A 15,801-nucleotide genomic window follows, 5' to 3' on the forward strand; every position below is an offset into this window, starting at 1 on the left:
TCAACCCCTGCCCTGAAATGCCTCCCCTAGGGCCACCAGCGACTTCCTACCACCCAACTCCAGGAGCCTGTTCTGGTCTCACTCTTCTCCTTTCCTGTTCTCTGCGACATTTCTTTGTCCTCATCCATTTCCTCTTTCTGTCTCTCTCACTGGCCCTTCCTCCTCTGTTCATTCTTGAAACACCAGTGGTTCTCAATCTCTAGTGCACGTCAGAATTCACCTTTTTGGACCCCATCCAGGAGAGTCTGATTCAGAAAATCTAGGGAGCCTAGGAATCTTTCTTTCTGAAAAGCTCCATTGTTGATCCTGACATAAAGCCAAGGCTGAGAACTGTCTCTTCCTTAATCCTCTTTTTGTCTTATATTCTTCCTAGATGATCTCAATCACACCCATGGATTCAACTTGACTCTTTCTGAGCAGCACACCTATATTGTCATCTGTCTTCCAAACACCTCCCACCACAAATCCACTGAACCCAATGACATGCTCCTGCTTGGATATGTGCTATTTCAATTAATAGGAGAACAAGCCACCCAACAGTTCTCTGGCCCACCATGTAGAATTAATCATTCCCTCATATTTTTTCCTCACAGCACTTCATATGCTAACAACTGAAGGTAGGAGGTTGAGGGGAAGTGAGGGCAGACTTTCACTCTTTCTCACAATTCTGACATAGACAGGGAATGTTTATATGGCACTTTAGAGTTTACAAGGTGCTCTCACAAACATTCTCTCATTGTGTTGAGGGCTGCTCAGCATCTCCACCAGAAAGTGACACAAATACCAAGAGTGTGAAGATACTCCTCCTACGGCACATGCCATTTACACAGCACTGTGGTTGATGGGATTTCCATCCAGTGGTTTAAATGTTTAAACAGAACCGAAACTGCTGGCATTACGACAGCTGGGACCAGTGTCAAGGAAGTTCTAGGTGTAGCAAGCTTTTTTCAGAAGCGGTAATTAATCAGAGTCCTGGCACTTTAATGACACAGACTTCTGCCTTTTTCATTTAATGGACAGGATACCAGGGTTCAAATTCACCTTCAAGTCTCACTCAGGAGTGAATAATCAGCCCAGGAGGTCCCAAGGCTGGGTTGATATCGAGCCCCCACCCGACTTGTGCAACCTCCCTCGTGCTGAAATGGCAGCGTGGCCCTGTGCACCATGGAGCCCCCAGCGCCACCCCTAGAACAGACAGGACCAAAGGGGCTCATGAGGTTCCTGCTTGCGGGAGCATGCTGGCTGTGTGCTCTACACTCTTCCCTGAAGACCCCCTCGAGAGAAGGGGGCGGGGCGGGCTGCCTCAGGCTGCTGGAGCAGCTCCCGGCCACCTCTGCTGAGGGCTTTGCCTGATGAGCAGATGAGGAACGCACACCCTGCGGATGCCTCCCCCAGATCACAGGATGGAAAATGATACTGCGGTGGCAAGGCTGAAATCCAATCAAGAATCAGGCCAGGGGCAGGCCAGCTTGGAACTCAAGAGACTAGGGCCCTCCTGGGACCCTGGCCTGTAAAGCCAGGTTCTACGCGTGCCTGGTTTGCCCCTGGCATATAGTAGGCTCATGGGATATCTTTCCTGAATTAACAAACGATAGTGGGAGATTTTGAGACAAAAAACTCACACATATTATAACCCTCTTAAGCCCCTAGGAAAGGTTTAATTGTTTAAAAGTTGTTATTAAGGGCTCAAGTCCCAGATGCCATTGTTGCTAAGTTGAACAAGCTGATCACTTTTTGTTGTGTGTGGGTTTTTTTTTTCTCCCCCAAATGACCTTCCGCATGCCTGGCATCAAAACTTACACCAACTGCCAAGTAGAAAGGAAACCACAAAGGGGAATCCCCAGGCAGAAACCTGGCAAGTTTTGGGGGGAGAAAGAGTCACATGCTTATTTGTATTTCAGGAAAGGATTGACAAATGACTTTGAGACCTAGAATGATATACTCTGAGAACCTGGGAGGTAATGCAAACTTATTTTCTTGCTGAGGAAACTGAGGCTCCAGTGGTAAAACAGGGTTGCTTGGAGCCTCACAGTTAATGAGATGAGTTGGAGCAAGAGCTGAAACTCCTCGATTCTTCCACTCTAGGTATACAGGGTAGAGCAATGCTTTTCAAACATTAGTGCGCATCAGAATCCCCCGGAGGCTCGCTACCACACAGATGGTTGGACCCCACCCCCAAGGCTTTCCAATTAGGTTGGTCTTGGTGGTGGGGGGGCCAAGAATGGGCATGTCTAACAAGCTCCCAGGTGATGAGGACACTGCTGGGGCGGGGACCACACTTTGAAAGCCTCTGAAGATTGAGCTCATGGCCTGGGATCCCTGGGACAGCCTTGTGGTTCACTGACCTAACCCAGGACCCTCACTTCCCAGCTCTCTACAATGTGGGGCCAGGGACAAACCCAAATGATGGCTGGAGTAAAATTTCAGGGTCTCTAAAGGTGGTACCAAGGAGTTAACCACTTTTTACTGGACTGGACACCAGGTCCTTTTGGATCATCCCCAGCCCCGTGTGTGACCTTAGGGAACCACTGAACCACTCCTTCTCAGGGCAAGCACCCTAAAAGCTGAAAAACTGTCAGGAGAATAAAGCCCAACATCCTAAACGTTACTGTAACATGTGTGCTAATTCTAGCAAAATCCAAGGGGGTAATCAACATTCTTTCATGCTACTAGAATTCTGCTTTGGAAATGCAGACTATTGGCCAGGGTGTACAGTCTTTATTAAAAGAGATTATTTTCATTTGTTCCAATGGGGCTTGATCTTTATTATTAGCTATCTGACTACCAAAGAGTTTAGTAACTAACTTCAACTTTTTGAACCCAACTTTTGTCTAAAACTCCTCCTCTCTTTACTCTGCCAAACACATCTTTCCACCCAGGTGTCCTACTTTCATTTTTAGGTTGTGCTTATTTGGTTACAACTTAAAATACAGCATCAGGCAACAAGCATTAGACTCAAGACTTAGGAAACCTGGGTTTGAGTTCTGGCTTTGCCACCTGCTAGTAATGTGAATTTAAGCAAGTTAGCTTAACCCTCCACTAATTCCTCCATAAAATGGTGGAAACAGTGGTCCTCCCAGAATTACTGGTGGGGTGCATGTGAAAGCATTTGATCTGGCCTCTGCACAGAGCACACACTCCCATGTCAGTGTCCACCTTTCCTGAATCTGCTGAATAGCCCAGATAAAAAAAAAACGGGCTGGGAACATGCACTCAGTATCCCACCCTGCACTGGCACACTCTCTGTGGAGGTGATGACAGCCACTGCAGAATTCAGCAGAAAGCAGACGAACGAGCAAGACCTCAAGCGCAGTTTGTACAGTCACCTGACTATGATGAGGGCCCATTCACAAGAGTTGTTATTTCTAGTAACCAAAGAGGGGTCCAAATATACTCAACTAAAAATAATGATGAAAGAAGTTATTTTTTTTTAAATACGCTTTTCAAAATTGAGTCATTGGTTATTTATGTCCCTCTGCCAGGCAAGGAAGTAGAACGGGCAATCTCTTATCAAGACCATACAGTTCCTTGCTCCCTTAATTTGTCCTTGTAACAGGCATTGGTATTAAAAATATTCAGACACTTTTCCTCTGCTATTGTTCAAAATTTAATTGATATCTCGAGACTATAAAAAGACATTGGTTTCAAATGTTTGCAGAATGATAGGTAAGAGGAAGCCCTAACTGATGACCAGCCTAGCAGCTCCTCCTTCATTCTACCAGGTATCACCTCCTTTCTCTCACCTGAGCTTCTTACCCTTCATTCATCTCTCCTGACTTCTGTACATGGATGTCTTCTAAAATATGATACAACCTCCTCCCCACTCAACCAAGCTACTCCCCATTTCTTGCTTGACCATTGTTACTAGGCCTGTTTCTTCAGGAGGAAGAAATGAAGGAGGGGACATGGGGGGCCAGGCCCCCTGGTCCTTCAGGTCCCTGCGAGCTCCAAAATTCTCTCATTCTGGGATTCTTTGCTCTAACCATCTGGGCTCAGAAAAAATAACTACTGACTGTCATAAATCAGTCATTAATTAAAACCACATAAAATTTACCTTCCCCCACTTTAATATAAATGTTTCTTGCTATCTTGAGTTCGGTGAATGAAGTGACTGCTCCATATTCCTTTCGAGCCCAATTTAATAAACGTTCATTTCCATGAGGGAAGCTCCTTTCTTCTGTTTCTGCTGACAAGGAGAAGTTGCCTGATGAAAACTGGACCACAGAGCCCTCAGACACCTAGAGGAAACGGAATTGCATATTTAATGTGGTGCAATCACCCAGAGCTGAATCATAATTAGAGAAAGCATTTATCAGACAACTAAGAATTCTTTGTCAATCCAACCTTTGTTATACAGGCAGATCATCTTTTTTTAGCAGCTGATTGAAGAAATAATCCCAAGATTACTTCTCCCAGGTAATGAAAAAGTTACCAAAGATGCAGGATGTCCCTTTGAGTTTTTAAAGAACTTTGTGATGAAAGATGGCACTGTGAGAAATCATAAGAATTATCATTGTTATTTTCTAGCTATCTAAATTGAAGGCCACCTTTTTGAATAATGTGTTTCAAGTCAAGTGGGACGCCTTGGTGACAGATGTTCATGGGCTTGGAATGGGCTTCAGAATCAGGGCAAGCAATCCCGAAGTTCTGCTGCAAGTGAACTTCACTTCCAGGTCTTCCACAGGTGCAGCCTCTGCCCACAGTCACCACTGCAGGGACACAGCAAGAGTTCTTTGGTTTACATTCACTTGAGCACTGAGATGAAAAGAATGGTCAGAGGTTGCCAGTCTTCTGCCACATTACACCACTTCCCAGCAGTGAGATGAATGTGTATTATAGTTTATTTTATGTATATAGAAAGACCCCCACATTCCCATAGATAATGAAGTCAAGAGACTGTTAGACTTATCGTAGTAAACTTTTGGGATGATTTATGCATTCTTGCTGGATGTATTTCAGACCATCACTGACCTGGCATGCCATGGTATATATAATGAACACACACAAAGCAGGACAACTATCATCTTGCTGCTGCACTAATCAAATTTAGTTGTGGGTCATATGTATGTCATCTTTATTGGCTCGCATGTATTAAAAGAACTGATTTTATCAATGTCAGGGTGAAACCTCAAAATGTGAGCAAAAATTCCCAAGTCACAGAACTATGTCTTGTATTAAATTTCACATTAACTATTTATATAACAAAAAACTGTGCAGTTTCTGAAGAGGTTATATAGTCAGGCTAAAGGCAGATTGAGGGCAGGGATTTTCCTTAACCACTAACAGCAGCATTTTCAACCTTAACACACATACAGAACAGTAGTTGCCCCAACTACGGTGCTAGGCATTATTATTCTCTATTCGATTATATATACATATATTTTTTAAGTGCTAGCAAGGAAGTACTAGACCAAATTGATTCCATGACCCATCTAATGCTATGGTCTCACTCTTGGCTAAAAACTAGAAAGATCTAAGAGCTTCTAAATAACCAAAGAGCCCAGGCCACACCACAGACCAGTTAGAATCTTTGGGGTGGGACCCTGGCATCAGAATACTTTAAAACTTCCTGGGTGATTCCAATGTGTAGCCATGGTTGAAAAGCCTTGCCTAGTAAGTACTGTGTGATCCACAATTTGAAAAGCACCATTATAGGTCAGGGGCAGTGTGGGCACCTCACAGCTTCCTCTACACCAGTAGGTCTTAAGCAGAGGATTTTGTTCCCCAGGAGACTCTGGTAATGTCTGGAAACATTTTTGTTTATCACAACAGGAAGGCAGAAGCTACTGGCATCTAGTCAGTAAAGGCCAGGCATGCTGCTAAACCTCCTGCAATGGAGAAGCCCCTTTCCCACTGGGAATCCCCCCACCGGGAACACCCCCCTGCCCCCCGACACACATGCAATGCAGAATTATGCGAAATGCAATAGTACTGTGACTGAGAACACCTGATCTACACTTTGGACTGACCAGATGTGACTACCACTCAAACATCTACTGGATCCCCAAACTGATCATCCTTTCTACAAGAGGAATTGGGCTGTTCAGTACTTAATAGTGAGATAACGATGCTGGTTTGTATCGGTATTGGAAGCCCAGAATTGACCATTAATAAGTTGCATAAACTATGATGTTACACTAACAATAGTTATTTACTGCATACCTACTATGTCTCAAGCACCATGAAGTGCCATGAAATGTGGTAATGACATTTAATAAATGTCCCAATCCAGTCATAAGCAAAGCCAGTGGGCCTAGTTTAGTGTCAACCTTGTTTTGACAACACCTGCATAAGAAAACCTCCTGAACCATTTACCTGCCAAATGACACCCAAGCCAACTTAAGTAGAAATCCTCTGAGGCTTAGCTACTCACAACACTAAACTTCAAGCAATGTTCATCTGATATCCTGACTTAAGCACTGTGGTAAAATCTTTTCACAAAAAGCACTTGTGCTAGAAACTCATTGTTATCAAGCCTATCACCAACAAAAAACACAACAGTCCAAAGGCCTTTGTCCTGCTGCCAGCACCACTCTGAACATTTAGGTGAGCATCTCTGTTCAGCTCGTTTTGTCCTCATTCATGTCACAGCCATCAAATAAAATACTTGGGTTTTAAATATATTATACACTGAGTACATTTCTTCTGAGTGGAAGGTGGGACATATCTCCCTGGTACATTCCAGAGGCAAGAATGTGAACAGTGTAAATAAGAGAAGAAATAGGGAACAACTTCAAAATGCATCCTAAAGGAATGGGAAGTGATATTGCAAAGCTGATGCTTCAAGAAGGGGCAACTCCTGGCTGATCCCTCCATGCAACATCAACCCTGCTCGAATCTGCCTTCTCCAGGGCCAGCAGCAACAAGGATCATACACTCAGGGCTGAGGAATTTGGAAAAGGAGTTAACTGCCACTCCTCAGGCACATTCCAATAAGAAAGTAAAGCTGCCAGGGGCAGTGAAGTGTCCCTGTCTGCAGGTCAGTGGAAATTCCCCGCTCCAGCAGGGGTTAGGCAGCACTCTCTGAAGCACCAGTTCCCCTGGCTCTGATAAGCCTGCACACTGACAACAGCTTTTGCCAACCCCCACTGAGGTTTAGAAGGCACTGTTATTTCCAACTGCTCCTCAGGATGACTTGTGCGCTGGCTTCCTTGATTTCCATGGTAGAAAGGAGGACACCTCGCAGAAGTGAATCGCCTACATGAGGCCAGAGAGTCAGCTGCAGGGCAAGGCCAGAGCAGGGAAACTTCTGACTCCTGGTCACAGCTGGCCTCTTCTCAAGCCCTTCCAGAAAGAAGACCTTGCTAGCTCCCAGGACAGAGGATTTCTGTGCTTACTTTCTATCTACAGATTAGATAGAATGCCTTCAATCGACTTGTCTGAGCTGTGCCTTACAGACCAAAGAATGCCTCCTCTTTCTTCCATGAGTCAAGCCTTCAAATATCTGAAGATGTCACTGGACCCTGATCACAACTTCACTTTGTTGGAGCAAAAATTCAAGGCCCTCAACTCCCCCCACCCCAGACACCATGGATGCCAGAGCTTCACCAGCATAGTCTCTGAAATGCGGTACCCATGACAAGACTCAGGGTTTTGGATGTGGTCTGACAAATGTACTGTGATGGTTAATTTTATGTGTCAACTGGATTGGGCTACAAGGTGCCCAGATATTTGGTCAAACATTATTCTGAGTATTTCTGTGAGGTGTTTTTGGATGAAATTAATGCTTAGATTGGTGGACTAAGTAGAGTAGATTGCCTTTTCATCAATGAGAGAGGGTCTCATCTAATCAGTTGAAGACCTGAATAGAACAAAAAGCCAGCCTTCCCAGAGAGTAAGCGAGAATCCTCCTTCCTGACAGCTTTAAACCAGGACATCAGCTCTTCCAGGTTCTACAGCAGCCTCCTGGCTTGCAGATTCCAACTGGAACACTGGCTTTGCAGATTTTGGACTTGCTGGACACCATAGTCACACGAGCCAATTCCTTACAATCAATCTCTCTCTACTTATATGTGGACACTGCACACAACCCCAGATCCCATTAGCTTGTATATCAAGTGAACCCTATTATCTCATATTCATTAATTTATGCTTTAAACATACGTCCAATTTACTGAGTGCCTTTCACCTCTGCACCAGGCACTGTTCCGGGTGCTGGAGTTACAGTGGAGAAGGCAACAGACAAAATTCCCCATCCTTGTGGAACAATATAGCCTAGTAAGGAAGTTAGAGGAGCAAAATAAGTAAAATATATAACGTGGTAGTAAGTGCTATGAAGCAAATTGAGAGATGAGGAAAGGGGTTCTATACTTTTAAATGTTGTGATAGGGAAAGTCTAACAAAGAAAGCCACTGAGCAGTGAGACCTGAAGAAGAGAGCCAGCCACATAGAGGTCACAGGGAAGAGCACTTGTGGTTGAGACAGCAACGAATGTAAAGGTCTGGCATGGGGAAGCAAGAGCGAGGAGGCCGTAGGGATGGCTGGAGCACAGGGATGAGGGGGAGACGGATGGGAGCAAAGGTCAGAGAAGTTGCAGGAGACCAATAGGTCCAGTAGGATCTTGCCAACCACTGGCAAGCACTGTGGTGTTTAGTCTGGGTGCCCACTGAGAGTTCATGAGAACATCTAACAGATGTTTAACAGGACCACTCTGGCTGCTCTGGCTAGTCTAGACTGAGCAGAGACCAGACCAAGAGCAGGAGACCAGTATGAGACTTCTGGAATAATCCAAGGGAGAAAGAGTGGCAGGGAGCTGGTGGTATGATGATGGAACATAAATCCCCAGGTCTTTATTTCAGAGTAAGGCTCTTCACACATTTCTGTTCACCAGTCATTCTTTAGTACAAATAAAAGTCTTAAATAGTTATTTTATAGACCCATATTTCAAGTCTGTAGAGAACACATAAAAATCCTTATTCTGTTAGCTGTCAATATCGCTAAAATTTCACATGAGTACCTTCTACACATTCACCTAAATCCCTGTGAAGCCACACAGGACCAGGCCGAGGTCTGTGCCTCCAGGGTCACGCCGGTGTGTGGACGGGTGCACTCCCACACTGGCCCAAGCACACTGAGCCGTGCTTGCTGGGGTCTCAGCCTGTCACCAAACACAAAGTGGCCCTGTGGCCTATCCTCATTTTGTCTGTGAGGACGTGATACTAGAGCCTGTCAAGAGACTCTGCTGAAGGGTGTGTGTGTCCATGTCAGTCCTTTACTCTACCAGTCAACACTCTCTGCCTAATCTTCAGGCTGTGGTACCCTTCCTAGAGTCTGGCTTGCATGAAAAGTTTGTGGAAGAACATAGATGTAAAGAGAATAACAAAGAACAAGAAGCAGAGGGAAAATACTATTTTTCCAATATAAGGAAGGGTTACAACCACCATTGCAAAGAAACTACTACATAAGTAACTGAAGTTGTTTTTTAAAATATGTTAAGAGCAAGGATTTTATATTTGGATAAAATGACAGAAACTTCCCGAGGCTATTTATTTCATCCCCCATCCTCCACCTTATTTATAGGTTCTTGCCATGTTACCCTCCATTTCTGGCCCTACTGTCTCAACCAACCTTGTATCTCAACCATTACACTAACCTCCTAACTCCAAGTTGTCTCCCCCCTGTTCCTCCTCCACACTGCCACCTGGGAGAAGTTTCTAAAAAGTAAACACATGATGATGCAGGATAGTATCTAAGCATTTTAACTGGCAAATGACCAGAGAGGGCCTCTGCCCGCCCCACTTCCCACCACTCCCCCACGTACTCACCATATGGAATCACTTAGTGGCAAAACGCATCATCCTGCGTCAGGCTCCCAGGTCTTTACATCCTGCTCCCACCCTGGACTGCGCATCCCTCCTCGCTCACCTGCCATGGCCTGCTTGTCCTCCCACGGGGGTCCACCTCTGGGAGGCCTCCCAGGCTCCCTTTTCCTCCTCGGGCTGCAGCTGCCTACACATGCCTAGTGCACACCTCTTGTGCTTTTATCATCAAACCTGCCAACCTCACTCACAAAGTACACCTCGAGGGCCAAGAAAGTGCCTTGTTCATTCTGAACCTCCTAGGCCTGGCACAGTGCTTGGCATGAAGCAAGGACTCAATAATTGTTGACTGAAAGCTCAATGCTACTTATGGAGAAGATATGCCATAACTTCTTCATCTCTGTAACTCAATCTCCTTACTTCCCTCACTGCCCAGGAAGGGCTTTCAGCCAGGCTTGAAAGCTAATGATTTGATTTTTCACCCAATAACTCCACCTAAAAACCAATTATTAAATCATTTAGTGGTTTCCATATTTTCCCCCCAGAATCCCCTGAACTTTCCTCCTGTTTGCTAATTAAAACTCAATCCTCTGACATGACAAATATCTTCCTGTGGGAATGAACAGAGTGCTGAGCTCCAAGAATCCTGATCCTTAGCAAGCATCTGTTGAAGGGGCAATCGTGAAGCACTTTACTGCCCAGCAGAGCCCAGCCTGCCGAGACGCACACAGAGCCATCTCCTCTCCCTAATGCTCTTCCCTACTTAAACCACGCACAGTGTTTGTATTTGAAATTCTGGTTAGGCTATGAGACTTTTTTAAAGAGCAGAACATTACTCTATCTGCCAGAGCTGGGAGTTTTATTACAAGAACTTACGGCTAGGCAACAGGAGCCAAGTTTATTATTTTTTCTGGATCACATTCAACAACCTTGTCCAAAAGAGCAAGAAAAAAGCAAAAGAGGCAACCAGCCCTTTTGTTTCCACACCTGCGTTTAAGCTTTAACTCTTAAAGTCCTCAGCAGATCCCCTGAAGCCTCGAGACTGATCTCCTGAGTCCAAGTGAAGTGAACAAATCCTGGCAAATGGGTGCAGTCACCGTTTTCCTGGAACCGAGGTTCTTCATTTTAGCACTTAGCTCAGCATGTCAGCTGACTCAGAGGCCTGGCAGGTGCCTCACAGTCTCTCTGTGGGCCTCTCCCAAGTTGGTTTGATCTTCAGTGAGGAGGCAGAGAGAAGCTCTGCCATGGATGGTGCCTCACTGTAGGGCCTCATCCAGCCTGATCCCCCTCCTCCTGCCTTATTACCACCACCTCAGAAAGGATGCTCAGATGAATGGTCCTCAGGAAAATGCAGGCCACGCCAGGTCACGGGGGGCAGTTAAGTCTCATCCAAAGTTACTCCCCACCTCCTTCAAGTCCACTCATGTGACCTTCTCAGTGGGACCTATTGAAAACTATAACCCAACCACTTTCATCATCTTGATTTTCCCCCAAACTGCTTTATATGTTATTTCTGTTATATAGTATAGTCACCTTATTTATTATGCTTACTGCCCATCTCCTCCCACTAGAATGTATGCTCCTTCAGAGGCTATAATCTTAAGTCTGCTTTACTGATGGGTTTATTGCAAGCCCCTTGAACAGTGTTGCATACAGAAAAGACACTCGATAGGTATTTGTTTAATGAATGAATGAATCTTGAGGTCTGATCAATTGGCAGTGCCTGCCTAAAGTTCAGTGCTAAGAAGGATTCTGAGGTGATATTTAGGACTAGCAGAGAAATGGGAATGAGGGTCATGATCAGTCATGTGCCTGTCAGGGGCCCAGGGCAAGCCATCCTTGCTCTACAGCTGTTCAATGCAATAGTCACTAGCCACATGCCACTACTGAGTGCTTGAAATGCTCCTAGTTAAATCAACCTATGTTGAAATGAAAAATACATACCAGGTTTTGTACTGTTACATATAGTACAAGAAAAAGGTTTAAAATTCTCAATAATTGCTTACTAATTACATGTTAAGTGATACTATTTTTCATATATTGGCTTAAATATATATGCCATTACAACTAACTTCACTATTTCCTTTTTTAATGCACTAATAGAAGATTAAAAATTACCTACGTGGTTTGCAGTTTATTTCTGTTATGTAGAATTGTTCTAGAGCTTCCTTTAATATGACTCTAAGGAAGGATGAACTGATAATGTCCATCCACACATCTGCTTCTTGATCTGGTCACAGAATGTAAATCAATGTCAAGAGGACATCTCAAGCCCGAGGCTTCCCTAAGTGTGATCCGTAGACCAGTATATACCAGATGGAACTATGTTAAAATGCAGATCCCAGGGTGGGGTGGGAATGTTGGATCCAGGGAACTGCACTGTTATCTCTCCCGCACCCCCAACTTCATGATTCTAGTGCAATAACTGAGGATCACTGCTTTAGGCCATAGATGCAAATATTATTTAAATTCCAAAAAATCTTTGTAAACCATGAACATGATGCTTGGAGAGCAAGCAAAAACCTTCTCCCCTGCATTGGTTAAAAAAACAAAAAGCAAAAAAACCCAACAGGGGAGAGTAAAGCTAAGTCATGGATGGAGTCATCTTCCTGCACATATAAAAAGAAAGAAATGGGTCTTAAGAAATGATAGGAGCCACAGCTCCCCAGTGGTAAAGAAAAGCCTGCTGGACTCAGAGGAAAATCTATTCTAGGAATCACACACACTGCCCTATAACCCAGCTGTGGTCCATTTGGAGCTTGAGTTATCAGCTGGCTGAGTGCCTGCTTTTGGGGTTCCAGCTCCGTGGGGCTGCTCAAACTCACACAGCCAACTCACACATCTGCATGACGTTGGCGCTGGTCAAGGTTCAGCACTTGCACCTCAGGAGCAGCTCCCCTTCTGTCCTGCCCTTCACGTAACTTCTACTTTTCCTTTTCCGACTCCTAACAAACTCTTTTTAGAGTTGCCTGCTAAGGAAAATAGAGCAAAACAAGGAAAACAAATAAAGCAAAGAAAAACACACTGACATTTTAGAAACACCTGCTGTGCCAAGTATTTGCTAGTTCAATTCTAGGGGGGAAAAGGGCACATAGTCAAGTAGAATAAGCATTTCCCTAAGATTTAGTTTGACGGATATTATTGTGATCTATACAGATTAGCCCTAACCTCATAACAGTGCCCACGCATAAAGGCATTAGGAGATTATGCTTTGGTGTATTTTGTGCACAAAGTCCAGTAAAAACGACCTTATATAAAGTCCTGGAACGGTACTGAAATATTTACCTCCCAGATGAGGACTAAACCCTACATTCTCATAGAGGAAAATCACACGTTCTCCCTACCTCACCCCTGGGAGGACTGTGCTTGCCTATTTCCTCTAAAGCCACATGATATGAAATGTGATCTAAAACATGTTTTCTATTAACCATATATCATGACTCAGTGTTTTTTTTTAAGTTTGTTTTAAAGAAATAATAACATCCATGCCCATGAACCTACAGTCATAATTTGTAATGCTACATATTCATGAGCCATGTGATTATGGTATCTGCCAATTGTGCATTCAAGAGGCACAAATCCATGGAACCACTTTAAAATTCTTGAGTGTTTTTCTTTTGTATCCAAAACCAGATTACTTTCTTCCAATAATAAAATGACTTAGAACATATTTAACAGTTTTTCTCAAAACATTCATGAGGATCATCCTCTGCTTTTAATTTTTATTTTTGCTGAAATATAAAGAACTAAAGGACTGAAACTGTCCTCTGTTCTTAACACTCTACATGTTTATACTTGTCCAAGGGGAAAGCTCTCAGATGCTGCCCTCCGAATATAAACATGCACAAACTTGAAAGTGAGCCAGTACAAAAGCAATACTCTAACCTCCCATGGAAATGTTACAGAAATGATAGTATATGTGAATATGTATACACACAAAGAGAAGCAACATCAGCCATCTGAGAGACAGGCTCGGTCCCCACAGGTTAGCAGATTAATGAAGCATAGTTGCTTTATCATGTAGAGTTTTCCAAAGTAGAGTCCCCAGGCCACACATGGATCCTCAATGGCCTTACTTAATCATCTCTCCGGACTCCTAAATTAACCCTTTCTCATCTTCCAGTTAACATGGTGTTAGGAGGGGCTTGACCCAAAATTTAAAGTGTTCTTGAATCTAAAGGGTGTGTTTCAGGAAAAAATAAAATGTTGGCATTATTACTATCACTTGCCATGATCCTCAATCTATTTTTGCCCTACAAATATGCTTCTGGGAAAACCTAGAAGGATTCTTTCTTTTGTTTTTTTCTTTCAAGTTATATCCCGTCTGTTAACCCAGGTTTAAGGACACAAACTGAATTTTACCAACACTTGGCTCCAAATAGGTTCCTGAATTCTCTTTACAGTTTCTCTTTGTGAAGACTGACAATAAAAGTTCCATTTTACAGACAATGAAATTAAGGCTGTAAGAGAGAAGCTACAGGATATGCCCAAGGCACAGAGCTGCTAGAAAACAGGGTTGACAACAGAACCAAAGACCTCATTTCTCACACTAGAGCTCTTTCTACTCTACCACCATGGAGTGGTCCATTACCAAACTCAAGAAATCAGTAGAGCCAGGTAGACAGAGCCCCCCCTCAGCTCCCTATTAATAGAACACTTGTAGATAATAATGATAAAGTCTCTTACTGATCATTTACTAAGCACGTTTCATAGAGTCTGAATCCTCACATCTGAATATGAGGACATTGGGGCTCTGGGAGGTTAGGTAAGGCCCCAGGTTATACTGTTTAGCAAGAAACGAGTACAGATTCAAACTCTGTTGGACTTCAGAAACTATGCAATACAAATGCAGGCTCTCCGGAGAGTGAAAAGGGATAGTAAGGCAAAGCAGGGGGTGTGCCTGCTTCCCACCTCTTGCACAGAGATTCTCCTCCTGGGGCTGTTTCCTTCTCTTTCTCCCCTTCTCCAGCAACCTGCAGAATTGTGCTGGTGAAAGTGGAGGAGAAGAGGAGAGGATGGGCCAGATGGAAACAGTAATGACTGTTATGGAAACAAAATAATTACTTGGCTGGAAGAAGAGAGATCTGTTATAGAAAACAACAACTGCCAAGGATCTGAAAATGACTGAATATGGCAGAGGCAGCATGGGGAGAATATCAGGCTGTAAATTTAAGGTGAAATGCTCCTGTGATAGTCAGCTGTGTATGTCAACTTGGCTTGGCAATAGCCTCGAATTATTCAATCAAACACAAATCTCAGATGATACTGTGAAGGTATTTTGTATATGTAATTAAAGTTCATAATCAGGGGGCTCTAAGTAAGGAAGAGTATCCCAGATAATCTGTGTAGATCTGATCTAATCAGTTGAAAGGTCTTAGTGCAGAACTGAGGCTTCCCGAAGGAAGATGAAATCCCACCTGTGACAGCGGCTTTGGCCCATGCCAGACAGTTCCAGCTGCCATTTCTGACCGCCAGCCCTGTAGATTTATGACTTGTCTCACCTGCCCCCACAATGGCATAAGTCAATTTGTGACAGTAAATCCCTTCATATCTATTCCCTACTGGTTCCCTTTCTCTGCACAAACCCAGACTAACGCAGCCTCTGTGAATGTTTGAGGTAATGGAGAAGCGTACTCTGGCCCAGAAATCATACACCTAAGAACAGTTTGGCAGGGAAAAAGGTTCTAAAGGGCATTTCTTTTGCAGGGGCAGGATGGAGGTGTCACCTTCTGCTCCAAAAATGATTGGAGCCCTCTTGAACTTTGTAACAAGCTCTCAAACAAAGGTAGCCATGTTCTTGTGCTCATCCCCATTTTCCAGAATACATTTAACAGTCTCTGAAAACAACCAATGATCTCGTAGGCCAAGGCCAGGGAGGTGGAACCGAACACATTTAATGTCAATTAACAGGGAAATAAATGGCCCCCGGAAGGCTAAGGACAGATGCAGATATCAAAGCAGGGTGTCCTGGTAGAGCTGATTCAGGGACAGGCCAGCCACAGCCCAGAGAAACATGTTGGGAAAGAGGTCGAGCATTTTAAAA

The 15,801-nt window shown here is 44.0% G+C and overlaps 1 protein-coding gene across 2 annotated transcripts in view; it reads right to left on the reverse strand.

Moving 5' to 3' along the window:
- Positions 1–15,801, reverse strand: part of TGFBR3 (transforming growth factor beta receptor 3) — a 186,785-nt gene that overhangs the window by 44,833 nt on the left and 126,151 nt on the right. For both annotated transcript variants that reach the window (XM_057500413.1, XM_057500412.1), the window contains one exon: positions 4,055–4,238. In XM_057500413.1, the coding sequence (XP_057356396.1) occupies positions 4,055–4,238 (184 nt within the window). The remainder of the gene's footprint in view (positions 1–4,054; positions 4,239–15,801) is intronic.

This window comes from Manis pentadactyla, chromosome 4, assembly GCF_030020395.1.
Source record: "Manis pentadactyla isolate mManPen7 chromosome 4, mManPen7.hap1, whole genome shotgun sequence".
Lineage (NCBI taxonomy): Eukaryota > Metazoa > Chordata > Mammalia > Pholidota > Manidae > Manis > Manis pentadactyla.